General features: G+C 36.7%; 2 protein-coding genes across 2 annotated transcripts; both read left to right on the forward strand.

Annotated features, from left to right (window-relative positions):
• Nucleotides 1–270: 270 nt before the first annotated feature.
• Nucleotides 271–1515, forward strand: LOC141437265 (uncharacterized). The gene has a single exon (XM_074100528.1). It carries the CDS (start codon nt 378–380, stop codon nt 789–791), a length of 414 nt encoding a protein of 137 aa, XP_073956629.1. The 5' UTR covers nt 271–377; the 3' UTR covers nt 792–1515.
• Nucleotides 1516–4536: 3021 nt separating this feature from the next.
• Nucleotides 4537–7402, forward strand: LOC141436913 (uncharacterized). Its single transcript, XM_074100033.1, has one exon. It carries the CDS (start codon nt 4654–4656, stop codon nt 6679–6681), a length of 2028 nt encoding a protein of 675 aa, XP_073956134.1. The 5' UTR covers nt 4537–4653; the 3' UTR covers nt 6682–7402.
• Nucleotides 7403–27300: the final 19898 nt, after the last annotated feature.

The following is a 27300-nucleotide window of genomic DNA, read 5'->3' on the forward strand; positions in this document are numbered from 1 at the left end:
GATGAAAGTTCACCCCTTGTATTATAGATGGCGTTGAAAATATGAATCACTAAAATTTCTGAACAATCTAGCAAGGTATGAATCAAGGTAGCAGTTCATTGAAATATTAGAAAATGAAAACAAAACCAAACAAAATTTTGCTGAGCACTAATTTCTTCTTTATGAGCACTAATATCTTTCTATCCTTTTAGTATAGGAAAAGAGGCTAAATGATTAATTACTTAATTACTCTATGGACTTAAGAAAAATTCAATGAAGTTTCGACGTCAATCCACACCTACCGCAAATATATGTCGTCAAAAACTTTCCTTTTCTAAATAATTGTTTTCCAAGACATGCAAATTCAAACATTTTGAACAAATATCAACGGAACAAACATGGCTAACAAGTCCGATAAACCAGTAATCGACAAAACGCTAAACGTAGTTTTCCAAAGAAGAAAACTACCAAAAGAAGCCTCAGTTTACACAGAAACAATGAAGCTTCATCCTCGCTGCAGTGAAATCGTAAAAGATATAGCTAAACAAACGCTAAGGAAGAAAATTGAAGATATGCGCGCGGAATTTGAACGAGCGGACGATAAGAGCAACTTGCAGTTCACTCAGCTAGTGAACGCTGTGGAGCAAGCTAAAGCCCTCGAGATCACGACAAATAAATTCGTAGACAAAGTTGAATCAACAATGAAATCCTTTAATATAGACATTGGTAGATACCAGAAAATGTACGAGAAAATTATGCAAAATCTACCACCGCATGTTGTATCAGCTACTCCATCCACCAAAGTACCCTAGTCCTAGTTGGTACAAAATACTGATCACGCAAACCTAGTGTACCTTTTATCCAATAAATGCCAAATTCGTTGACATGAAATACATCTACGATAGTAAATAAATTTTAAGTGTAGTTGGTTGCGGATATCTCTAAAGAGTATCCGGACCGGGAACAAAATAAGCTGAACCCGTTTCCGTCATTTGAGTCCAGTCATTTCCTACATCCGAACATCCGATACGGACCGAATTTATGTGAACAGCTACATTGTCCATTTTATGCCGAGTCTTATGAAATGTATCAAATTATAGCTTTTCTACAAGCAATGTGTCTGTAGTTGCCGGTAGTTAACTTTTCGGTTGTTATTGAGAGTTTTATTGTACCTAATGTTTTTTTTAATTGAGAATGTAATATAGTTTTGAAAAATTATCATCGTCCAGTCCATCGTATACAATACATATCACTCGAAAATGCCATTTGAAAGTGGCCAAAAATTGTGCTAAATTTTAAATAAGAGTAGAATTAGAAAATTACTGCCATCATTAATTTGTCAAAATACAATAGGTACACAGTTTTTAACACTTTCGTATGGTATTTTGTGAAAATTTTTGTAATATTTCAGTCCATTGATTTGACTTTTGTGCCATATCACTGCACTTGGAATAAATTAATGCCTCAAAAATTACGAAGTAATTCGAAATAATTATTTATATTTAGAGTGAATGAATGTTGAATTTATATTTAGAACGCAGTAAAAATTTTTTTTCATGCTTTGTTATTGTTTTACTGTACTTATACATTTTTTTTGTTGTATAAAGTGCTAATTAGCAATATTTTTAAAACTACGTCCTTTAAACTTTAAAGTTTAAAGTATGTATAGGTACTTAATTTATTAGCACGTTATTTATCTACTTATTTTATCGCTTTTCTTTATCTTTCTTTATCTCTACAAAGACGTACACCAATGACAATCTCTTGTTTTTCCACATTATCTCTGCATTTAATTAATTAATGACTTACTGAAGAATCCCCTGGATTGCATTAAAGGTGGTGGAGGCCTAGTTTTGATTAGATATCGTTTGAAGGTGAGCGGGGTTGAAATAGATTAACCCAATTAAGTAGAGATATATGTCCCAGCTAATAAATCTCCGTGGGTGGCAGCCGCTCGACGAGTGCTGACTCCGAGGTTACAGTAAATAAAGCCATATATTTCCACATATTATTCTACATTCTGTTTGCTTTAATAGAGTATGTTAATGGGACTGCCTTGTGTATTTCAACCAATCCGCAAGCGTTCCGATTCGATATTGAGTTTCTTATAATTACAACGTAATTGGTCGCCTTTGAAGCTTTTTTATAAAGGAAAGGAAAAAAGGGAAAAAATACTGGTGACATTTGTAAGTGTAATAAAGATAAACACAGAAACAAACAGGTTAACACAAAATGGTCCTAACTCAGCATGATGCCTTGTAGCCATTGTTGGTTTCTGTTTGCACCACAATTCTGATCAAGACATGCAACAGTGTGTCCGGCTAATGTTGAAAAAGCCGATTACATTAACACTCTTTGTTTTATGATGTGCTGTGATGTGGCAGCTACGTACAGTCAGCATCAAAGTAGCGGATATTTTTTTTACTCTGTCGCATTAAAACATTTGTCACAATTGCATGGCGTTACGTACGTGGCTGTAAGACTGCGTTCACCGTCTCTTTCTCAGGCAATACTCTGAAAAGAGACGATGCGCTAAAACCGCGTGATTTTCGCCGTGTCTGAACACAGCCTAAAGCAACAAAGTACAAAAGTGTATAGCTACTTCTGATGCCGAACGTGCTCGTACGTACCTGAAGATTCAGAGTGGTTAAATTCCTCATGTGGTAGACTGATGACCAGAGCCCGGAATTTTCGCGCAATTTTCGATCTGTCATAGTGACTTCTCACTTATCGACTTCCGACATTCAATACACAACATGTTCAAAAAGATTAAAAGTAGAGGTCAACAATAGACCGTTTTATCGTTAAAGAGTGATATTTTCCAATTAAATTTAGATCAGAAAATGTAAAATAGATAAAAAAATAAAATATGTATTATTCAATGAAAACAATGAATAGTTAACAATTTCTAATTTAATAATTCAATTTCATATTCATAGTCTGTAGTAGTGCTAATAAGTGTTCCATTAGTGTCCTTATTATAAAAGATATTGCATTTTTTTTACGATAATATTATTACAGATATCATTTAGGTAGAGTCTATAAGTGAGAAGTCACTAATAAAAAATGCCGTGAAAATGATCTCGTCCCATGCGACGAAAAAGGTCGTATGATAACAAATGACTAAATTGATTTTATTGTTTTGTTTTATTAAGCTATTCTCCAGCTTCATTTCTGTATATAAATTATTTCTCAAATCCAAGTACTTTTTGAGATTTCAACCCCTAAAAAAGTTACATGTGATATGAACTCGACGTATAAAGTTGTACATCTCGATAGAACTTTACACGCCGGACGCCTCCCCCCGCGGAGGGGCGCGCGTGCCGTTCTATAGTCAGTCGTCACCGGTCTTCGCGGGAGACGGCACGCTTTGTTATTTTTATGTTATTTTGGCACGTTTTCTGTTTTGCTTTGGTGTGAGCTTCTTTATAATTTTAAGTTAATTTTATAGCGCACGAATCTAACCCCTAATAAAAATGAATCGTCGCTCTAGGCGACTTATAAACTTAGCACTGAACCAACAAAGTACAAGTGAAATTAATGATAGCATTGCAAATGGTCCAACAGAGGATATTTATCATGATTCACAGACACGTAAGTACCTTTTTCTTCTATTTATAAAATAATAGAGTGTTTTTTTTATGTTTTTATGATTCAAGTGCTTCTACCATTAGACTCCCAAGTAAAAAGTTGCATATTGCCTCTTAGAACTTTTTTTATAGTAAATCAATATAAATCGGAAAAATGTATTCGTAACGTTATTACGATCTTAGCAATACAAGTTTTATATAGATTTCATACTTAGAAAAAGTTTTAATAGGCACGACTTATATAGTTGTGTACCATTAATCGATGGAAACTAGAAAGAATTTCAGAGTTGTAAGAGCACTTGCAACCATTTACGCCGGAACAGACACGCGTTGTTTAGTTCACTTGTTCATATGTCACCTTTTTCTACGGAAATCATTTAAGTTAATACCATTTACGTCTCATATTTTCTTTTCTATTTATTTTTATGGAATAAAATAACATACATACATACAATACGTCACGCCTTATTCCATGCAAGACAGCCAGAGATAATAGAGCGCCATACGCTTCTATTCTGACAAACTTCTCTCGCTTCATCCACATTCATCACTTTCCTCATACATGCTCAATGGTTTAGGTCGGTTTACGTATTTCGAGGACGCCCTAGACCGACAAACTTGCCCTAGCACACTTTCCTTGTAAATTTGCTTACACAACTTTTTTTCATTCATTCTGTCTTATGTATAATATAATGTATATATAGTGGAGTATTTCTGGTTCCATTATTCTAATAAATTTAACTTTGTTATTTCAGAGAAACGGGATGATTTATTTTCTTCTCCATTGCCAGAAGGAGCTGAACAAGTATATCAAGACTTACGAGACGTACTTCAAGACCGAGTAGTGACGGAAGATGAAATTAAGGCAAGTAGTGTCGTTAACCCAGTCACATCTTCTGCAAATATACATCCATCGCACAGCATGGAATCATCGCCTATTGACCTAGAGCGAGATGCGACGGAAAATCTGGGTAGAGAAAGTAGTGTCGCCGTTCAACCCGTCACTTTTTCTGTAGGCACATCACCAATATTAGAAGCATCGCCTACAAAGGAACAGACGCCTATAATTGACCCGCTATCTATAATGGAACTGACGCCTATAAATGAACCGCTATCTATAATGGAGCCGTCGCCTTTTAATGTAGAGATTACTGCCAGTTTTGAAAATTCACCAATGCCATCCATGTCTACTAACGACGTGATAAATTGTTTAAATGTAAATGTACTCACACCCATGCCTTCACCTCTAAATAAGCATTCAGATCAGAAATGTAACGATGCATTCTGCGTGGCACATGAGATATGGCAGAACACTGTTGATGAGGCTTCCAGTAAACCACGACAATCAAAGAAACGCAAAAGGAATGTGTCAAATTGGTCTGATGTAAAACGAAAAGTACTCAAAAATAAGGGTAAAGCTTTCATCAACAGGGCCGGTAACGTCGTCGAGCAGAAGGTACTGGGGCCACCTTGCATTTGTCGCTACAAATGTTTCGAAAAATTGACACCAGCAAATAGACAGCAAATTTTTTCAAAGTTTTGGGCTATATCGAGTAAAGAAAAACAGTGGTTATTTGTAGTCAACAATTCCACGAAACAGAAAAAAACGCGTTGCCTTAATCGAGAAGGGCCTAATAACAGGCAATTTACTATAACATATTTCTTACCGCTGATATTGTCAGATAATGTCGGATCTACTGATAAAATTAAAGTATGCAAGACCATGTTTTTAAATACTATTGGAATGAGTGGTAAAATAATCAAAACTGCATGGGAAAAATATGATGGTGGTGCTGTTATGGCGGAGGATCAAAGAGGTCGGCATCAAAAGCACAAGAGAATTATTGTTGACGAGATGAAAACGAGTGTATGTGATCACGTGAAAGCTTTCGAACCTATTGAGTCACATTATCTCAGAGAAAAGACTACAAAGCTGTATTTAGATGGGAGTCTTAGTATTTCTCGTATGTTCACAATGTACAAAGATTGGGTTGATAGCGAAAAATATCCTATTCAGGCTAAAACTGAGAGACAATACCGCGACATCGTAAATGAGAATTTTAACTTGGGCTTCTTTTGCCCAAAAAAGGATCAGTGTGATCAGTGTCATACGTACCGTAATATCGCAAACCCTTCTCAAGAACAGATAGATGCGTTTGAGCAACATCAGGCTAGGAAAAAATTAGCTAGAGACTTGAAGAAGAATGACAAAATAACGTCTCAGGAGTCAGATGGTGCTACTGTTAGTGCTGTTTTCGATTTCGAAAAAGTGTTGACTTGTCCTTTTGGACAGGTTAGTATTTTTTATTATAAGAAGAAATTGTCCTGCTTTAATTTTACTCTGTTTGATATGGGTCGGAAACGTGCTGTATGTTACATGTGGGATGAGACAGTTGCGAAACGGGGGGCAAATGAGGTCAGCAGTTGCTTGCTCGACTTTATAGAGGCTAATGCTCGAGACGGTGTTAGATTTTTTTTGTTTTGGTCAGATAATTGCCCAGGGCAGAACCGTAACCGCTTTGTATACTCGTCATACGTTCATGCAGCTAATCAATTCCATGTTTCGATTACACATAGATTCATGGAAAAGGGGCACACGCAAAACGAGGGCGACAGCGTGCATTCAGCAATAGAAAATGCTGCGAGAACAAAAAAAATTTACACTCCAAAGGAGTGGCAGCTTTTGGTCAGATGGGCAAAAAATAGTACCGAATGTCCTTATGAAGTCAGGGACATGACGAAGGATGACTTTTATGATTTCAAGGACAGAGTGTCTGATAAATTGTGGAGCAAGAATATTAGGGGTCAAAAAGTTAAGTGGAATTCAATCAAAGAAGTGCATGTTGCCGCCACTGATCCAAACAAGCTTTGCTACAAATATGATTTAAGTGCAGAGCACTATGACACTATTGCAGTAGGAAGCACCACGAGAAACTCTAATAACAATGCCAATTTGAAAAAATGTTACAATGATCCTTTACAGATTCCTTTCGATAAGTATAAAGACCTTATGTCTTTATGCGACTCAGATATTATTCCTAGAGCACATCATGACTATTTCAAGAATATTCCTCATTGTTACCGAAACGGGACTATTACTGAGACTGAGTAATTTGATTTATTTGTATGATTGAGTTTATTTTTGATAAAAGTATGTTATTTTTATAATTATTTCGTTGCATGAGCATGTTGTGATTTTTAATTTGTGAAGAGACGTTTTTTATTTATTTATGTAAGTATTGCTACTGGCTTCGGTGCAGGCCTTTGATGTTGTTGTTTTTTTATAACTTTGATAGATATACTTTTTAATAAAGATCTCACACTAATATTTAAGCATTAATATTTTTTATTTCGTCGCTGCGAATAATCACGTACCTTATTTACTATTAAGCCGCCTTAGAATGTTAAGGTTCATTGCCACAACAAAAAATGACCCTCTCTAACCACGCGTGGTAAGAGTCCTTTGGTCACATGTTGTAGAAAAAAATATCAAAATATCCGAGGAATAAAGTTTCATATGCCTATAGACCTCGGCTCTCAAAGTCAAACTTCGATAAACATAGTTCTATATTCTCATAACACCGAATTTTTAACTGTGCGTTCCCAAGTAAATAGTTACATATTACATTAAGACCCAGAATTCCTTGAAAGCCTTAACATTTAAAATAGATTGCTACTCAAAAGTAATCTTCACTACTCTAGTAAGAACTATACTAAATAGCATTGACGTACTTCTTTTACTTACAAAGTTATAATCAAATTAAACTAAGAGAAAATTCAAATGCCCGTAGTGAAAAGTAGCAATTTTGCAGAAGTGACTTTATTCGTCGCATGGGACGATCTGGGCTCTGATGACGACCTGATGCAAGATGCATGAGACCGATAAATAATGGCGGCGTAGAACCGATAACTGAGACGTTTGGGTACAACTATCTTCAGCTGTAATGATGATGATGTGTTACTTAAGATTAAATATAGAGGACTTAGGTTTTCCTGTAGGTAAATAGTATCGACTCCCTTGTAGCGGCAGTTACCACACCTTTGGAATTTTCTTTGCAACTGACCATAACTACATGATCCTGATAAGAATTTTGTTTGATTTTACTAAGAAAGTTTGTTTTACGTTTACAAAGACATTAGGAAGCAAGAGTCAATCCTTGATTGATCAACCATCAATTATTAGTCATACGAAACAAGGTTTAAATCACAAACACTCGATTGTAATTGAATAAGCTAGAGATCCTATAAATTGTACTGCTGGTGATTTATGCGGCCATGCCAACGTCTCAGCAGTATGGGCGCTAGGAAGGTACTGTTAGCATGAATTTCATGAAGTACGTGTGAATCGAAGGCTCGAGATTTTGTGCTTGAGTATCTATCAGTGACATAGTGCCGCACAACTCCATTCCCGCCGGTTTGTTACTTGTTTCCTCCATGACATCAGACGCCAATGATATCATGAGCTATAACTAGTATCTGAAGCGTCCGTGCCATGTGTGGTTTTGAATAGGCTCCTTTTCTTCCCGTTGGTGTCGTAAAAGGTAACTTAGGAGCCTAATGTGAGAGTAAGCAGTGGCGCTCTCTATTGTCAACTACGAACTCTGCACTCCAGCACTGCGGCGTGGAAGGCATGGGGGAACCACCATATTTTATCAGGTACTTACCTAAGTAGTTACTTTTCTTATTGGTTGTGCTTCTAGTTTCTACGAAAACTATAGGTATTTTATTTGGTCGGGTCGGGTATTTGACTATTTTAATATGTATTATAATTATAAATTTAATTCACTTTGCCTGTTATCAATTAGAGAAACAATTTTAAGCTACCTTTACAAATAACAAAGTTATAAACGTTTGAAATTCAAGATTGGACAGAGAAAGATATACTTGCATGTGACGTCACATGCAAGTAGTGCCATACTTGCTGCATAGAGAAAAGAGTGAGAAAGATACAGGTATATCGATTTTTCAAAAAATCACTATAAATCCAATTTACATCCAATTTAAGTTTTCTCTTCGCTAAACACTCTGTATACTTACCTATATATTCAGAATAATATATATGATATGGCAAATTCAGAAGTTGTCAAATATCGTATTTTGAGTAAGTAAATGTTGTGCTAGCAAGCTGCAATTTGTTTGGAAACACTTTTTATAATGACTGTATCTTTTGATTGTGTTGACTTAGAAATTTATTTTTTTCACTCCCTCAAGAGGTAGCAGACTTGAGTAGTGATATTATTATTAATTTCAACTTGATACCTTCCCGCGTTCCTGACAAAAAGGGTCTTGAACAAAGTGCCTATAAGGGTTCCCGTTTTTGCTATCTGAGGTACGGAACCTTAAAAAAAAACACCATAGATTTTCAACAATCCCAATTTATTCACAGGAAGCAAGGCATGACTTTCACAATAAAACAAAAGCCTACACGCAGGCATCCGTTCCACATTTACCTTAATCCATCGATGGCTGAGACCGACAGAATTCTTTCATATCCGCACTGACTAATCGAAATTTAAGTCGATGCGATTACAATCGAGCACGCAGAGCCAATAAATCGGGTGCTCTAAGCGATATATCAGCGAGCGACAGGGCCGCGGCTGAGTCGGCGAGAGGTTGCAGATAATGACGTCAATCTACGACCGACGACGGTGGCGCGGACGAGAGAACAGTAGGTTGGCTGCCAACATATCAGATTAGAAACTGATAAAATATTTTTTTTGGAAAGTCGGAAGCAACACTGCTTTTTACTCAACTGCCGCCAGAAATTTAGCCAGTTATGCTACTCGTGTGTACCTACGAATGTGCAACCAATTCTATACTACCATTCCTTTTGTTTAAACCTGAACTGCGATTGTCTTCAGATCTATCTCACCTGTGGCCGTTGTCTAATACCCGAGCACTCGTGCACGCATTCATCATCTCCTTCTACCCTCATAGTATACCTAATATACCTTGTAACAGAAAGAAGTAGTGAAGACGATGTGATTCCGAATGCATTCGACAATAAGGCCTTTTGTCTTGTGGTAAGTGCAGATGGGTCCGAAGATATATTTAGTTCACTGGTTCAGCAACAGTCTAATTCTCTTTGAACCTGAATGTAATACAACGAGCAACTCTTATAACGACTCCAACGATTTCGATGAAATTTGTTATGTAAGGGTTTTCGGGGATGACAAATCGATCTAGCTTGGTCTTATCTCTGGGAAAACGCTTATTATCGAGTTTTACCCCGAGCAAAGCTCGGTCGCCCAGGTACTAGATTTTTATACTCGTACCTACCTACTAATTTTACTTATAACTTATTATACTTTATCTGAAACAAAATACGATGAGAGCGGATTTAATTTCTTAGCGCATTTAAAAAATGAAGCCAAGCGCCTTTTTAACACTCTCTAAGAAGGCTTGATCTTTATATTTGGCGTCATTACGAGTACGTGTCTTATTTTTACAAGCTTTTATTTAGTTGCACCTGTCCCGTTGTCTGCAGTCAAATCTTGCAACTTACAGTAGTCCGACTGACTTGAAATTTGGCATACTTAATTGGAATTGTGTGACAATACAATAATCTGGTAGTGACATCCTGGTAGTCCGGCCAGGATCGTCTCCGCAGGACGAAACTCTGCAACGGTTAATGGCATCGACTTGAAATTTAGTATGCAAATGTAGTTTGGGTGACAATGCAAGTACAGTCAGAAAAAAGATTTTATTTCTGTATAGGGTGACGACATATTATTGGCAAAAACAAGAGGAAGCAGGGGTCTTCCTAATTTACGTGTTTAACAGAAAATAGAAACAAAAAGGATCCTTGTTTGTCTAGACAGAGCTGCTGTGTCCGCCTGTACTGCGGCGGCAGCACAATGCCTTCATTATGCCCTAACAGCTTGCTTACCATTGTGCTCACTGTCTGCCTGCTAATGGAAATAGGACGATGGCAGCTTGACGGCTGCTTTTTTAATTTGCGCTATGTTAGAAGCTACAAGCAACCTAGTTGGGTTGGTCGCCTAGTGGTTTGACCTATCGCCTCTCAAGCAGAGGGTCGTGGGTTCGAACCCCGGCTCGCACCTCTGAGTTTTTCGAAATTTATGTGCGGAATTACATTTGAAATTTACCACGAGCTTTGCGGTGAAGGAAAACATCGTGAGGAAACCTGCACAAACCTGCGAAGCGATTCAATGGTGCGTGCGAAGTTCCCAATCCGCACTGGGCCCGCGTGGGAACTATGGCCCAAGCCCTCTTGTTCTGAGAGGAGGCCTGTGCCCAGCAGTGGGACGTATATAGGCTGGGATGATGATGATGCAAAATCTTTTTTTATTATTATTAGCTCTTTGTTCTAGGCGTAAGCTTCGCTGCCGAGGAGTAAAAAATCGGCCAAGCGCCAGTCGGAATCGCGCATGTTCCGCACCATTATCGATATAACATTAGATATTAGCCCTTAAATATTTATTTTATTTAAATTTATTTATGTATTTTTAAAGTAAATACCTATATGACTAAATATTCAATGAATATTTCAAGCGTCTATCTGTTGCCGTTATTAATAGGTATCGACGAAAAAACGGGGAAAAAATCACGTTTGTTGTTGTTACGAGGTTACGGTCAGTTTGTACAGGAAATTTTCACTATATTTCATTACCCAATGTACAATTCCAATGGTTCCAATGGTGTCCATAGTGTAGCTACCAATATGATAGTGTCCATGCTATCGAAATGCTGTCAGGGTATGAGAAGTGACATGCGCCACAACTCGTACCCCAACATATTATAAAGTACTCTGTGTACCCCAACAACGTCTGGCAAATTCCTAGTGGTTATTCATAGGACGAGGGCGAGTTGAACTACATTGCAGTACCAAAGAGCTATTGTATTAACAGTCTATTCATAGACCATAGCAATGTAATGCAAAACCTAACTCACACGACGATTTCCACACTGCTTATTGAATCTTAAACACGCGCTTTTCTGAAATTACCTACGCAAGAAGCTAACGAAAGCATTGCAAATGAAAAATACACAACCCAACACCTTAAAGTGAGATTCAAGAAGCCGCGCGCAATTTTATTTATTGTTTGTATAAAGCAGCTTTTAAAGCACTTATCTTGAAAACAGGCCCGCATAAAAGGGTGTAATTTTTCTTAGTGAAACCGACAAGGGCGAGGTTACCTCCGTCTAACAAAGGAAAGACAGCCCGAAGGATAATAATCTGGGATCGACCCTAGACCCCTAGTAATGGTGACATTAAATTTAATTATTCCCAAGAAGTTATCTGCGAAAAATATTGCCCTCTTGTCTTGTGTTCTGGTGAAAGCTTTACAAGAACTAAGTTTCCTATTTATGGACATTTATCAGCGCAAATTATTCAGGGGCAGAGGTTGTTTTGTTTTGGACACATAAAAAAACCCTGTAACTTAGTTGTATAATAAATTACAAATTTAGAAGAGAACATCCAAACATCGATCGAAACTTATCATTGAACTGTGTGAGGTCTGCTAAACACTACGCCGGTTTTTATGTAATTGCACTAAGCGAAGAATAAACTGTATTAAAATTCATACTCGTATGTTTTCACCAACATTTTTTATTATGTTATGAGAGGAAGGCAAACGAGGTTACATCATCGTTCTCCATAAACTAGGCTAAATGAATGTTCAAACTATTACGCCAGTAACCATTACAATCAATCAATGTTTCAGTTAATAATGTTCACGAACGCTAATAGTATCGATTTGCGACCAATCCCAATAATTCATCTAATCTGATAGCCGTGCCATCATAATGGAATTATATCAGGTCCCCCACCTTATGCGTAGGTAACTGATCAGTCGACCTCTATAATATAGATGGATAACATAAGTATATTATAGACAGTATGCGGTCAATGAACTAGAACTCAGTTATCTTTCCTTTCTGCGGACAGACGTGCAAGACATGCCAGTGCAACACACGTGTATTTTTTCGTTCCGTAGCAGCAAGTACCATAATATAAAAGTTTCCTTTACTTTACGATTTATGACGTGTTAAAAAAAACTACTTACTAGATCTCGTTCAAACCAATTTTCGGTGGAAGTTTGCATGGTAATGTACATCATAATTATATTTTTTTTAGTTTTATCATTCTCTTATTTTAGAAGTTACAGAGGGGGGGGGGGACACATTTTACCACTTTGGAAGTCGCAAACTATTCAGTTTAGAAAAAAATGTTATTAGAAACCTCAATATAATTTTTAAAGACCTATCCATAGATACCCCACACGTATGGGTTTGACGCAAAAAAAAAATCGAGTTTCAGTTCTAAGTATGGGGAACCCCCAAAATGTATTGTTTTTTTTTCTATTTATGTGTGAAAATCTTAATACTTACTAAGTTTCAACAGTATAGTTCGTTTAGTTTCGGAAAAAAGTGGGTGTGACATACGGACGGACAGACAGACATGACGAATCCATAAGGGTTCCGTTTTTTGCCATTTGGCTACGGACCCTAAAAAAACTTATATACTTACTAGACGACTAAAATAAGAAAACGATATGACTGCGTGTCGCACAAATTTCCAATTACGCTATCGCCTTTGCGTTTTACAGCATAGAGTGCAACCCATATTTAGAAGTAGAGAACACGATTGTTTGTCACAAAATACTGAGGCCGTATTGCATAACGTTTCTGAAGCTCGCGATCGCAATCAAATGACAGATTTCGCATACAAAAACGGCCTCTGGTTTGATTTAGGTAATAAAATATAAATCCCAGATTGGCATTAGATACTCGTACCTACATTAACCAAGTTCCTTCAAGGAACCGCGCCTCGATTCACATTCAAAGCACGGTTAAGCACAAACTCAACTCGAAAGACCCGATCATGGCACTAATATAATGTATCTGATACCAATCTCGGATGAATATTTTATTAAATCAAAAATTGACATTCTCCATTGAATCAAATTCAACAAATTATTTTAATACCGGCATGGAAAAACCTAGCTTTATTCAGCATCGTTTTATTTTCAGTACCTACAGCGATATCTATCAGAATATAAAATTAAAAGCGAAATATTTTACTGCTACAGTTTGTCTACGACCATCGTCACAGTTATCATTGTTGGCAAACCAAAATTTAAAGTTACTCCTTTTAACTTCTTTATCAGGTTTGCTCTTTTGTAGGTACTGTCAAGGGCAGACCTCTTGAGGGGAGGTTTGACCTTAAGGGAGGCCTAATAGGTTACTCTTTGAGTAAAACAATAAGACGTTTTAACAATTTTTTAATTAAAAAATTGAACACAAAAAATAACAGGCCTAGTTTGACAAAATTAAAAGTAAAAGTATTACGAGAATCTCAGGTCGTAAGTTTAAGCGATTTTATTGAGATGTCGGTTCTGATTATTCGGTCTACCTGGCCTACACTTCCCTGGAGTCAGAGAGAAGAACCCGGAGCGAAGAGGGCTGGCCACAGCAGGGGGGCCTGGTCCAGCTGAGTGGTCGGCGGTGCCGAGATCAAAAGGGGCCTTAGGGCGGCAGGACGAGCAGCCTGGACAGTGTTCCACGCCGGAACGATCAGGGTCTTGGACGAGCCAGGAAGGATATGCAGAGCTCCGGAAGTTAAGGCCGTCAGGGCTTAGTGTCAGGTTAGGGCGTAAAGGAGCCGCCTGAGCCGTGAGAGTTGTAGCCGAACGGAGCTTTGAAAGCTGTAGCCGTATGGATCTTTGAAGGTTGTAGCCGTACGGAGCTGCCCAAGTCTTGGGCGTATGGAGCTTTCGAGAGAGCTGTTTAGTGTAGGGTGAGCTGTTGAATGTGTATTTTACAGCTGTGCTTCAGCTTTTAAGGGTGAGAATATTACAGTTAGAATTCCCCCGGTCACAGCTGATCGACAACACCCCCCTTGGCCGACAAAAACGGTCAAGGGTGAGTTGGTTATAGATATATTTAGTCGTACAAACTCGTGTAGTAAATGAGTGTAATAAAATGCCTACTTTTATAAAATAAATAAGTAAATAATAAATAAATATTAAATACATATTATTACGTAAATAAATGAGTCAAGGGAAAACTACGGTGGCGACCTCTAGAGTTCGTCCATCATTCCGCTCAGAGATCCCTAATTGAGGAAAGCGCCATCTAGCTTACACTAAGCTAACTAAGATGTCAGCGATCGCCTGTGTGCATCGTGACAGTACTTACTTGTACTATTGTCTATTCTGTGGTCATGGCATGATTATAATAATATAGTTTCTGTAAGTTACCTACTGATCTTTTGTTTGTGGCAACTTTGGCAGACGTTTTCATTTGTCCTTTTTTAAATTTACATAGATATACATTTTAAAGAGATTGAAAAGCTTTCAGGTGTGTCTTTATTTAAGCCTTCCTTCAAGCGCTCAGGTGGAAGTTATAATGCACTTTCAGTTAACTTTAGAAATATGGAGAAGTTTTCACGGAGTTCTTTGTTCAAACACCTATTCTACGTGATGGTAGTAAGTTTTTCGAGGTTCGTTTCGGTAGCGGACGTGCTTCTGCTGAGGTATAGTATAATGAAGACCTGTCATAAACTCTGCTATCACGTACCTATGAGATGTAAAATATTTGAGATTGATTTAAGAAGTGGTTCAGTTGTAACTTTATTAACCACGAGGTCTAGAAAGCTTGATGAAATCTCCGGACGTTTTACACTTTAGGTAATGGTTGTATAATTAAATAATGTAGATATCTTGAGCGATAGTTATAACTCACTTAAGATATATGAATGTTGCTCGATGCCATTTGTGCCACGTTTGATATTAATTATGGTTAAAACTGTATTGATTTGTACCAGACTGTATTACCAAAATAAAGAGCTTGTTGCGCACAATGCTAGCTATCATATATATTTAGTTACTTAGATACCACTTGTCTACTAAGAATGTATGCCATAACACCATAAGTAGTCCATAATAGACACATCCATTTATACATCCAGAAAAACCAGAATAAGGTTATTGAACAACTGATAGATGTTCTATTTTGTTATGAACTATAAACTACAAAGTTCATAATACTGTCAGCAAATAACTATGAAAATTTCGATTTTCTGGTATACTCTCAGTATATTTTTACTTATTTTCTTGAGGCATTGGATGATTGATAGTGTAGCAGGACACAGGTAATGTCGTATCAGCCATCAATCAGGATTGTCCTTGGCAATGACAGATTTATGACCGGCCGACGAACAGGGGCTGTAATTTTGTTAAATATTATAATCCCAAGTTTCGGGAAGCTGCGATCAAGGTTAAAGCAATGTTATTGTTTATTTATTTAGCTTAGCAGATAGTTTTTGATTGTGTCCTCTCATCCAAATTTCTAATCAGAAACCCCATACACGATGCTTATTAGCGCAAAAGTAGCACGTGTAAGCGACATTTATCCCCGAGCAACGCGCAAGTCCGTCTTATGTACAAGCGTGCGTTTTAATTTCGTTTTAATTTTGTCTTATAAAGAGTTATAATGCTTTATTTACTAAAAGTTTAATGTATTGTGTATGCCTCTACTCTACATACTTGTAAGTTGCAAACGTAGTTTTAGAATATTAGTATGTATTAGATCGCGTGATTTATTTAATCAGGCGTTACTTTGTTGAGGTACATACGTATCAATGAACTAAAACAATTATTTTACTCACCCACGACCTTATAATAAGTACGTTTATGCAAGAAAATTGTGTGTTTATGCAGTTCCTCCACCTTTACAATGTACGAATACACACAAACTCATGTATCACCACCACCGCACTACATTGTCGCGGTTCGAACTCAACCAGAGCTAATTTTTATAGCAACATAGCCGTTCATCATGCTACCAGACTTCAGTAATCGATCGGATGATGCTCGTAGCATTTTTCTTACACATTATAGGCCTATACGTGCAATGTCTGGTTTTAAACTAGGATGGACCCATCTCTTCCCGTGGGTGTAATAAAGAGCGACTAAAGGCGGTAAAGTGCTTGCACTTTTAATAGTTTATACTTCCAATTGTTTGTACGTTGTGCATTATAATTTGTAAACAAACATTTTTTTTTCTCAGAGCCACGAGCCGACAGTTGTGTTACTTTAAGGTCCATTTAATAAGCGTTTGTTATAGTATACATTATATCTAATAATTTCAACGATGTGACAAACATAACGAGTATAAATAAGTAAGTAGTCAACTGGTGATAAAACTCGAACGTGCAAGTCCCAAAATACATAACACGTTTGCAACGTAAGTTCGGGCTGATTGTCTGATTGCAGTGCAGTAGTCAAATGGCTGACCCCGACTTCGCAAATGAGTCCAACTTTGCCCTCTGACTCATCGGACTGAATTAAATCGATCCCAATTAGCGCTGGCCAGAGGAGCCAATCACCAAAGTTACCTTTGATATATTCATATAACTTGAATATGCAATTTTCGCCGTGTTTTAGAATAATGGATACGCTCCGTCTAATGTTTCAGAGACATTAATTAAAGGAGCCTGCCATCACAAGAAGGCGTTTCTACGAGATCAGACAAGCAACTACACATATCCAACGTACGAAGACCTGCGCCACTGTCTTAAATGCACCTTATTTGCTTCAAAGATGAGGATACTTAGGGATGAAGTTACATTGGAGGGTTGGTACACGCGTCCAATAGATTAGTTTAATTATAACACGCGCTTTATAGATGAAAACTATGTAGCTTGTTGTATAAATTCAGTTTGTCTGCATTAAATCAGTTGGCTACGATAATTCGTGCTATTGTGCCCCGCAGAGGAAATTGAAGTTATAGTTAGGAACTTTGAAACAAAGTTAACTACAATTTGCAATATTCGACTCGTGTAGGTACTTCTGTGTTACAAATTTGCGTACGTTAGTCTGCTCTTCTTTTTTTAGAATCGTTTTCCCTGCAAATATACTTGATATCTCAAAAATTGACGTTTCATTCAGGTATACATGTAGTGAAAAGCGTTTTACACAGGCCAAATAAGGACTTTGACATAGAAAAACTTTTCTCACTTTAACTAAGCTTCAACTACAAGACGGCTATACAGTCATCACAACTAATAATAATGTTATATGATAAGAGAAATGACGAAAACAGTTTAAAATAACAGTCAGTTGTTTGAATAAGATATTCTTTTCTTCGGGATGTAGACCTATTACTTTTATTGAACTTCCGATATTTTGAAGAAACTACATGCAGGCGGCCTGACCAGGGAAATTTTTTGAGTGGATGTCATGTAGATGTGTGAAGGTTATTGTTTGTTTATTTGTTTATACTCTTTATTGTACAAAAAGGAAAAACAAAAAGGTTACATAAATAAAAGTAAAGTGTTAAGTACAAAGGCGGACTTATCCCTGCAGGGATCTCTGCCAGTCAACATTTGAGTGGTAGAGGAGCAATCAAAAACAAGGATCGACAATTAGAGCAAAACATTTGAATAAATATAAATGCATATGTAAACCTCAAATACCTAAATATATATAATAAATATATAACACATTAATATATCTATATCTAAATATAAAATAAAATACATAAATACACACATTTACATACAATACATAAATGACACAAGTATAAAGGATAATTACTTACTAAATAATCAAGGAACTATAGTGTGAACCAAATCTTCAATGTCTCCCTGAACGAGTATACGGAGGAAGATTGTCGGACGGTGATCCGCAACCGGATCCACAACCTAGCCGCATGCACAGAAAAATATTTGGAGTAGATCTTGGATGAGGTAGAAGGAGATGCTAGAAGGAGATTGGCACTTGACCGCAAACGATGTTGGCTGCCTTCAGCTAAGTAGCTGAATCGCTCAGAAAGATATAAAGGAGCCGAAGGAAGAGGTTATTGTAGATATTACACGATAATTTTGAGCTGCCAAAAACACTGGTCATACAGTCTATATCTCAAAAACAACATATCGCTGTAAATACTTTTAAGGAAGTATTATTGAAGCAGTATTGTAAACAAATTCTAGATTCGATTGATTTAGCGTTAGTTGCACCAAGTTACTACAAAGTAAAACTAAAACGTTAATAATGTTGCTGAAGATTAAAAGGAGAAAGAAAAGAAACCCGATCTTTTGTTTCAAGTTTCGAACAAAGTAAACTAATTTATCGAGGTATACACCTATATATAACCGATCGATGTCAAAATAGTCCTTGGTTTCTTTTGATTTGACGGCTGATTTCAAATTGGTTATAGACTTATAGCTGCTATAGTACAGTACGATTATTGCTCCACTTTGACACTCGGCAATTTTACAATGATTGAAATCAAGATTTGGCCATGGCCGCTACAGCGTTTAATCCAGCTTTATACATTAGACAAGGTAAAAAGCTTGATAGTAAAAAACAAAACAAATAGTAATTTTACGTAATTTGTGTGTAATTAACCTTTACGATTTAAGCCGAGACATCCTAATTGTCAAAGTGGTAATAATCGTAGTGTAGCATGATGTACTTCACGCTTGCAAGCAAGCTACTCATACATATCTATCAGTATTGCTACATAATTTTGTGTTCGGTGTTTATTCGTATCGCATGAAACTCAAACAGGAATACTTCACCGTATTTTACTTGTCGTGCCGTTGACAAATATCAGTCCGCTGTCATCGATCAACGCAGCGAGCGGGAACGGATAAATTGATGAAGCATTTTTCGAATCCGTACTTCGTGGAACGTGATGCCGATATCGACGCATTCAGCGAGTAATAATAGCTCCATTACGCAATGTTAGCATGTTTACTTTTGCAACGGATATATATGCGATGGTGTAAAGTCTTTTGCGAGACTGTTTTGTCAGCTTTTTATGATATGCCGCTAAAAATGTGCATGCAGCAACGCCATCACTTAACTATCCACTGAGAATCGATTTTTGAAAGAACGTACTCCTACCTAAAAGGCCGGCAACGCACTTGTGGCTCTTCTGGTGTTGCAGGTGTCCATGGGGCGACGGTAATCGCTTACCGTCAGGCGATCCGTTTGCTTGTTTGCCCTCTATTCCGTAAAAAAAATCACCGTCATTCGAGAACTGTGTTGGAGAAAATTATTCAAAAGTAAAGAAATTTAATATTGATCCGGTTTTGAAAAAGAGGTAAGTAGAGTATTTAAAAGAAGTTTATACTTAACTCTAATTCAATAAATCCAAAGTTTATGTCAGTTGTGGCTGTAGTTATTTTATTTGCCACATTAGAATGGTATTTTCGAGTGATATGGTGTCAAAAATCGCTCGTATTAAAATTTACCGTCTTGAGAAGCGTTCAAAAACTATCTCGTTAAATACCTTGCTAATTTGGCATTTCTGTATGGAAGACAGCAGCATGTATGCAAAATAAGTATGTTATCTATTCATCTTCAAACGAGAGGAGAAGCAAGGAGATTCAATTTAAATATTGATAGAGACTAAAGTAAAGTAACGCCAGTACCTACAGTAATCGTGTACAACTACTTAACTTATCACTTTAATTCTTCAAACCTCCGTTTTGAATAATTCCATTTTACTTTTATATACGCCAAGCTAGACTTAAAGCGTTTATAGGAAACGCGAGTAACCCTTAAAGCCTCCGAGAGGTCATATCGGATGCATTGCCTGTATCGGCTTACACGTATGCAGTTAGTCTGGAGTGCCTGCTTCTGTTCAGTGTACACTTACCTTGGTAGCTTCGAGAAACTGCCCCTCCCTTAAAGTCGGGCTGAGAATTTCTGTTCCAATAATTATTCTGCAACGACATTTTGCGCATGGTTAGTATTTTCAGTTGGAAGAGTAATTCAGAGTATTGGGTACAGCAAGGTGAAGTGTTTGTTGTAAATAAATTGTTGATCATACCTTATCGATGTGTGTGCATAGGTATGTGCTGTACATAGGTAAGGTACAGCGAAGTTTATAATCTGAATTTGAGAAGAAAATTGGATAACTCCTATTATGGGATAACGATAAATAAGATCTTAGCAGACAGTAGTAGTAGTTAGTTTATTTTATGGGTTACGTTTCTGTACCTCAAATGTTAAAAAACGGAAACCTTACAGGAAACTCATACTCGTAGAAACCTATATTGATATTTAGTGTATGTAAAAGAAATCTAAGATAAACTACACCGGCAAATAATAACAATCTATAGAATAATTTTAATTAAACTGACAAACTACGAGTACTTTGCAGTATTTTAATCTATTCCAAGACTACTATATAGTTACACGAAAAAAAAGATGTCTTAGACTAAGACAATATACCCTTGGTCAAGACAATAATATTTCGTGTGTATATGTAGCCGGACGCCATATTGTATTGGATTACGACCAATATTGTCTTGGGTTAAAACTATTATCTAACTTAAAGAAAATAATTACTTTGATTTAAACAATATTCCTGAGACTATGAATAATCTTGATCAAAGAATTCCTTTTTTCCCTGTAGTTTGTAGTATGATGAAAACGCGAAATCTCAATTGTTAGTTTTAGTTGCATACAAAATGTAAAGGAAAACTACGGTGTAATTCTTGGGGACGCCTATTGGATATACAAAATTCCGTAATTTTAATTGAACTGCTAAATAAAACATACAATAATAATAAGGCCAATAAATCAAACGATAAATTCTTCCTTTGACTTTAAGAAGAAAGTATCACATTTCCAATTTCCTCCAAGTTACTTTCCTTTTTTTAAAAACCCGGCATCATACTTGTGTTTTTCCATTTTCTGCCGAATCAGCCCTATCAGGAGCCTCAGAAAGACGTGGGTACTTAAGCGCTAAACTACCGCCGACAGGCTGGTCCTATCAGGCCTAACAGCCCAATGGGCTTACAGGCCATAATCCCGACTACCACCGAACGCGTATGACATGTAGAGATAACTCATAAGCCTGATAGTAAAATTTGCGCTCGGTTTTTTGGGTGCTACGCGATACAGAATCTGGTTGGATTTTTTATATTATAGGTGAAGGGAAAGCTAAGGGAAAGGAAATGCTAGTAAAAGTATCGTAATGTCGTAGATAAGAAGTAATGCTAAAATTTAAAATTAACCAACAAGTTTTTTAACAAGAGGCAGCTAGCAGGTATTTCGGAAATTACTGAGATCATGCAGTTATTTTAGATAAGGTAGATGTGGTTGCTTAATGACTTGACGTTTTCAAATGACGAGAGACAATGAAAACAATACCTTTATGAAGAGAACGTAGTTTTGATTCTTTTGTTGAAAAAATGCAGAATATTTTCGTACAGTGACGTGATACTAGGTCAAGATTTTTCTAATTTAAAAAAGGTAGGTACTAAAGGTGAAACAAAGCTTTAATAATAAAAAGTTCCGGGAAAAGGGGTGTTGAAACTGAGCTTAGCAGCAATAAAAGAAGAAAGTTCCGTGTTATTAAAATCTGCACGGAAACATAAAAAAATGGAAAAGGTTTAATTAGTTTAAAAACACTCCGAAAGAGTTTCGCTAAATGAATTAAATTCACGGAAATGAATTAAGGAAGAAATTGAATTGAATTTGAATGCGGAATCTTAAACGGAATTATCAAATGCATGACAATAAAATTCGTATTAAATAAGAACTAAATAGTTGATATTTTTTATAAGATAACGTGTATACGAACTGTGATCTGATGGAAAGCTATCACCGCCGCCCAGGGACACCAATAACATAATAGAATTTGCGGTTGCTTTGCCGGCCCTTTGGCTCTATGAGGAAGGAGTAGGGACGTTTTTAAAAACATGCCTACTCCTTCCTCAGAATATAGGTTCAGAACTGAATAGAAAATAGGTGCTACCGGTTCGGAAATATTCGCGAATAACCCTCCTTGGGGCAGTCGGTTGAAAAATTAGGCCTAACCTTTTCCATTTAAGTGGTAGCCACTAGATTTGAAGTATTTACAATGATGATTAATAACTTCTGTCAGTCTTTTTCTGAGGTATTTTTTGTATCAAAATTCAAATGAAATTGTCTGTCAATAAAGCGGTGCCTATTAAATTGTTTTTGTGTAGTTTTCATTAAAATGGACAAGTAAAACGATGTTTTATCTTATCCTGTACGAATCTCAGAGCAGTTTGCATAGAGTTGACGAGGAACGCTGCTTGGAAGCAAGTTTACTTAGAGATGTACCAAATGATACTCATATTGAAATGGCATGGTCGTCTAAAAAGCAGCTGGTCTACGTAGCAAATTAGCAATTGGTCTAAGTAGCAAGTGGTCTAAGACGCAACTGGTCTAAGTAGCAACTTGTATAAGTATCAAGTGGTCGTATTCTTTGACTCAAAGTCGACGGAGCTCCGCTTCGCGGACCTCCTATTCTGCGTGGCTGAGGCGCTTCGCACCTTAACGCTACCTTACCTACGCTACCTTAACCTACCTATGTTTTTTCAAGCTTTTAAGACCACTTTCTACTTAGACCAGTTGCTTCTTAAGCCATTTGCCACTTAGACCAGTCTCTACTTAGACCAGCTGCTTTTTAGGGTTCCGGAGCCAAAATGGCAAAAACGGAACCCTATAGTTTCGTCATGTCTGTCTGTCTGTCTGTCTGTCCGTCCGTCCGCGGCTTTGCTCAGGGATTATCAATGCTAGAAAGCTGTAATTTTGCACGGATATATATGTAAACTATGCCGACAAAATGGTACAATAAAAAAATTATAAAAAAATTTTTTGGTTTCCTCCCATAGACATAAAGTGGGGGTAATTTTTTTTTTCTCATCCAACCCTATAGTGTGGAGTATCGTTGGATAGGTCTTTTAAAAGCATTAGGGGTTCTAACGAACAGACGATTTTTCGATTTGTTTGCGAAATATTCAACTTTAAAGTGTAAATTTTTATTAAAATCGAGCGTCCCCCCTCTCTAAAATCTAAACTGGTAGGTGGAAAATTAAAAAAAAAATCAAGATGGTAGTAAGTGTAACAAACTTTCAAGGAAAACTATAAAATACATTCTGTGATTGTATTAAAATTATCCGTGGGCATTCTCAAAAATTCACAAAAATTCATGTGAGAATTTTCAAAAAAAGTGATATGAGTGAAAAGAGTGTGAGTGTGTCTGGCATTCGAATTCCATTTTCGAGTGTTTGGAAAAATTTCAGTGGGATTTTCATAATTTCCCGCGAAAGTTTCCAATAATAAAATTTTGGTCTTCATTCAAGTTACATAAAAAAACACTCATGCCACGTGTCACTAAACACAGCGGTTCAAATATCGCAATTTTATCCCGATTCCCTGGGAATATCGTGTTAAAAAGTGTACTATTATGTTATTCCAGACGCCCAGCTTTCAACCAAATTAGTCGAGCAAATTTATCGTAATAGAGTAAAAAAAGCCGTGATGGCCTAATGGTTTGACCTATCGCCTCTCAAGCAGAATGACGTAATTCAATGGTACGTGTGAAGTTCCCAATCCGCACTGGGCCCGCGTAGGAACTACGGCCCAAGCCCTCTCATTCTGAGAGGAGGCCTGTGCCCAGCTGTGGGACGTAAATAGGCTTTGATGATGAGTAAACAAACACACGCACATATTATGTACTCACATATTTTATATATTATATAAATAAATTTGTCTTTCAGTTCAATGAACTGTTAAACACGTACAACAAATGAATGACGCATTCTATCAGACTCCTATAACCGTTGCTTACACGAGTTTTCATTAATCCATACTCATCCGCATAGTCAGTCTCTTTAGTCACATCCCTAGTTTATCTCAGTACAGTGCGCAAAACAATAGCAGTTTATTTATATTTGCACGGCTAAATTTTGCCGTGAAAGCTCATTCAGGGGACAAAGCTTTTGATTATTAGCTCTCACCTCGCCCTTTGTTATTATTTACAAACCGGGACTGTAAAAAACCTGTAATGTGTTTTTAACGATTTCTTTCGCAACGAGAAAGTTTTGCGACTGCGGGAGAGTTTGTGATTATTAATTTCAGGTGTTGCTATTATTCGCACCGTGCTTCGCGTGTTCGGTAAAAGTTTCTAAAAAGTGTTTTAATGTGATGTCTAGCCGTTTATAACTATGGAAAGTAATAGTAGAATATACGAACTTCAATCAACCTTTACTTCATGATTTTTGATTTTTAAAATACATTTTTTTTTAGTAATTAGTATAGTCTGTCCAGGATTTTGTTAGCAAACCCATTTTTAATACATTTTCTAATAAGTCTAAAATACGTTTCATTCTATTATCAGATTTATCAGATCGGTGAAAGTCGATTCAAGATCGCATCTTAGACTAAATAATTATGCCTACTTTTTAAAAAATAATTACCTACTAGATACTACAAACCAAGATAATACCAAAAGACATACGATATTAATATATTGATTAAAAATATTTTTTTTAATAATTAAAAATAGGCTGTCCAGGATTTTTTTAGCAAACCCATTTGTAATATATTTTCTAATATACTCAATTCATTATGAAATACGTTGCATATTATTATCAGACCGGTGAAGGTCGATTTAAGTTCGGATCTTAGACCTAAAAATAGGTTGTTCAACTCTAGTTAAGTCTCAAGTAGGTACTAAATATTTCATTAAGAATATACGCTGTTTTTAGAAATATATTGTAAATTTAATAGATAACTTTTTTTTAAGTTGTTGTTGTTGTTTCTTTAAAAAAAAATATGGCTCTATCCATTGGAGGACAATTTTGCCAGTGTCTAGTAGTTTTTGCCGTCGTACGGTAAAAAAAATCTAGAAAACGAAATATGAGAGGTAATATTGGATGAACGATGACCGACAAAAGATGAATAAACGAATAATAACATGACAATGGTGAAATGTCAGTCTTTTAAATTAGTTACAATTTAAAAAACCTCGACATGTCATTGACTTTGTCATGTCTTGTCATTTCAAAGTTCAATATCTCAAAATTAACTGAACCGATTCTAATGAGACACAACCGCAAGGAAGCCCGCTTTTATGTGAAAAACCGCATTGAAATCGGTCCATCTATTTGAGAACTACAATGCCACGGCCAATCAGATAGTGTTGGCGTCAAACTTGAAACACCCCTTTTTTTACGTCGGAGGTTAAAATAAAACAAATAATGATTTAATTTGATCAATTAATATCTTGATTCTGATTTTATGTTTCGACAATAGTACTTTATTAACTGTTTTTAATAATAGTATAATTACAATTAAGAGCACTCTTTAATATTTCAACCATGTTATGTCTAGGTACAGTCAAGGAAACTGAATCACGTACTACTAATATCATCTTGACTTGGCAAATGTATGGGTTGCCAAAGAAATCACAGTTAGGTAAATTTATTACGAAAAGGTTCCTCGACCTACATAGCAAAACAATAAACTCCCGTGACGCTTCTAAGTGAATGACATTTCATTAAGGTAAGTCAATTACAGGGTGTTCACGGAAACATATGGTAGCTCATATTTCACTTCAAATAACGCTCATTTTGCCTTACAGCTGAAGCGCAAATGGGAAAAATTTCATTAATGCTCAAAACGGAGAATGGGGCCATGATTGTGTCATAAATATCCCTTAATTTTTAACTTTTATTAAATGTTTTGTCTTTGTCGGAAGTCGTTATTTTTATGAGATGGTAATTTTATGGGAGGAAAAGAATATGTAATTTTAAGTAAAATATTTTTATTAGGTCTAACATAAAGATTTTTAAATCTCGCCTTGCTCATTTTTATTTGGTACATCACTCACTAAAACTACAACGCATTAAGGTTATCAGTTGTAATGTTGAGCAGCATGCTGTCTAAAACACAAATGGTAATTTGATAATAAAATTTCACCACACCTACTCACCGTTTCAGTCTATATACGACGTCCCACTGCTGAGCACAGGCCTCCTCTCAGAATGAGAGGGCTTGGGCCGTAGTTCCCACGCGGGCCCAGTGCGGGTTGGGAACTTCACACATTTGCGAGCAACTGACATGATCTTCTATGGGTGTGTAGATGAAAAACACGGTCGGTATTTCCATGTTGGTATTATCCGAGCCGGTAAAGAGAGTAAATACTTTTTTAATGTTTTTTATTTTGGACTATGGAATAACCTGTAACCGACCGGACTGTCTTAATTTGGCGGTAAAGAAGACTCTTTATTTTTTTTAATTTATTAATGCTACTTAAAAATCTGATATTATTTTCTGTTAATTAGAAAGGTTATTCCTATCGATAAAAAAAGTTTCAAGCGTTTCTAAAATTTTCATCCATTCCCCAGTTCGACGCGCGTTTGTATGGACATGAACGCGTTACCCTCGCGCGTTGCGTAGCTGCTCTATGGAAAGAGAAACGCACGAGTCGATGGCGCGTGTAAAAAACGTGGTGTGGAAATGCTCGTACTCGTTAAATTAACTTGTGTTTACAGTGAGCAAAAAAGCTTGGAATAAAATCTTTTTTTACAAAACTTTTGACTTGCGAAGTTCCCGTTGCTACTACGTCTATAATAAAAACATAGATATTGCTTCATTCGACTATACCGTAAACTAGTCTACAATATCATCGCGTTATCGGCTGTCACTAGCATTTGGCGTTGAGTCACTAGGTCATCAATCAACCGTGTCTCCTAGCCGAGGGTGGAGAAAGTTTAGTTCCCTACGACGATGCATTGGGAGGGCAAAATTAAAGGTTAGCCGTAGGGTTAGACATAATTTTTTCACATATAGTAAGGTCTTGCTTGGCTGTTTTCACCGTCGATGCAAAAATAATGACGCCAAAGTCTGTCTGTCTGCGGCATCGTAGTTCTCAAACGGATAGACTGATTTCAATGTGGTTATTTTATGCAAAAGCGAGTTTCCTC

This window comes from Choristoneura fumiferana, chromosome 17 (assembly GCF_025370935.1).
Source record: "Choristoneura fumiferana chromosome 17, NRCan_CFum_1, whole genome shotgun sequence".
Lineage (NCBI taxonomy): Eukaryota > Metazoa > Arthropoda > Insecta > Lepidoptera > Tortricidae > Choristoneura > Choristoneura fumiferana.

Bases quoted from the DNA above. Each gene is read 5' to 3' on its own strand.
- LOC141437265 (XM_074100528.1), top strand. From the start codon at position 378: ATGGCTAACAAGTCCGATAAACCAGTAATCGACAAAACGCTAAACGTA.
- LOC141436913 (XM_074100033.1), top strand. From the start codon at position 4,654: ATGGAACTGACGCCTATAAATGAACCGCTATCTATAATGGAGCCGTCG.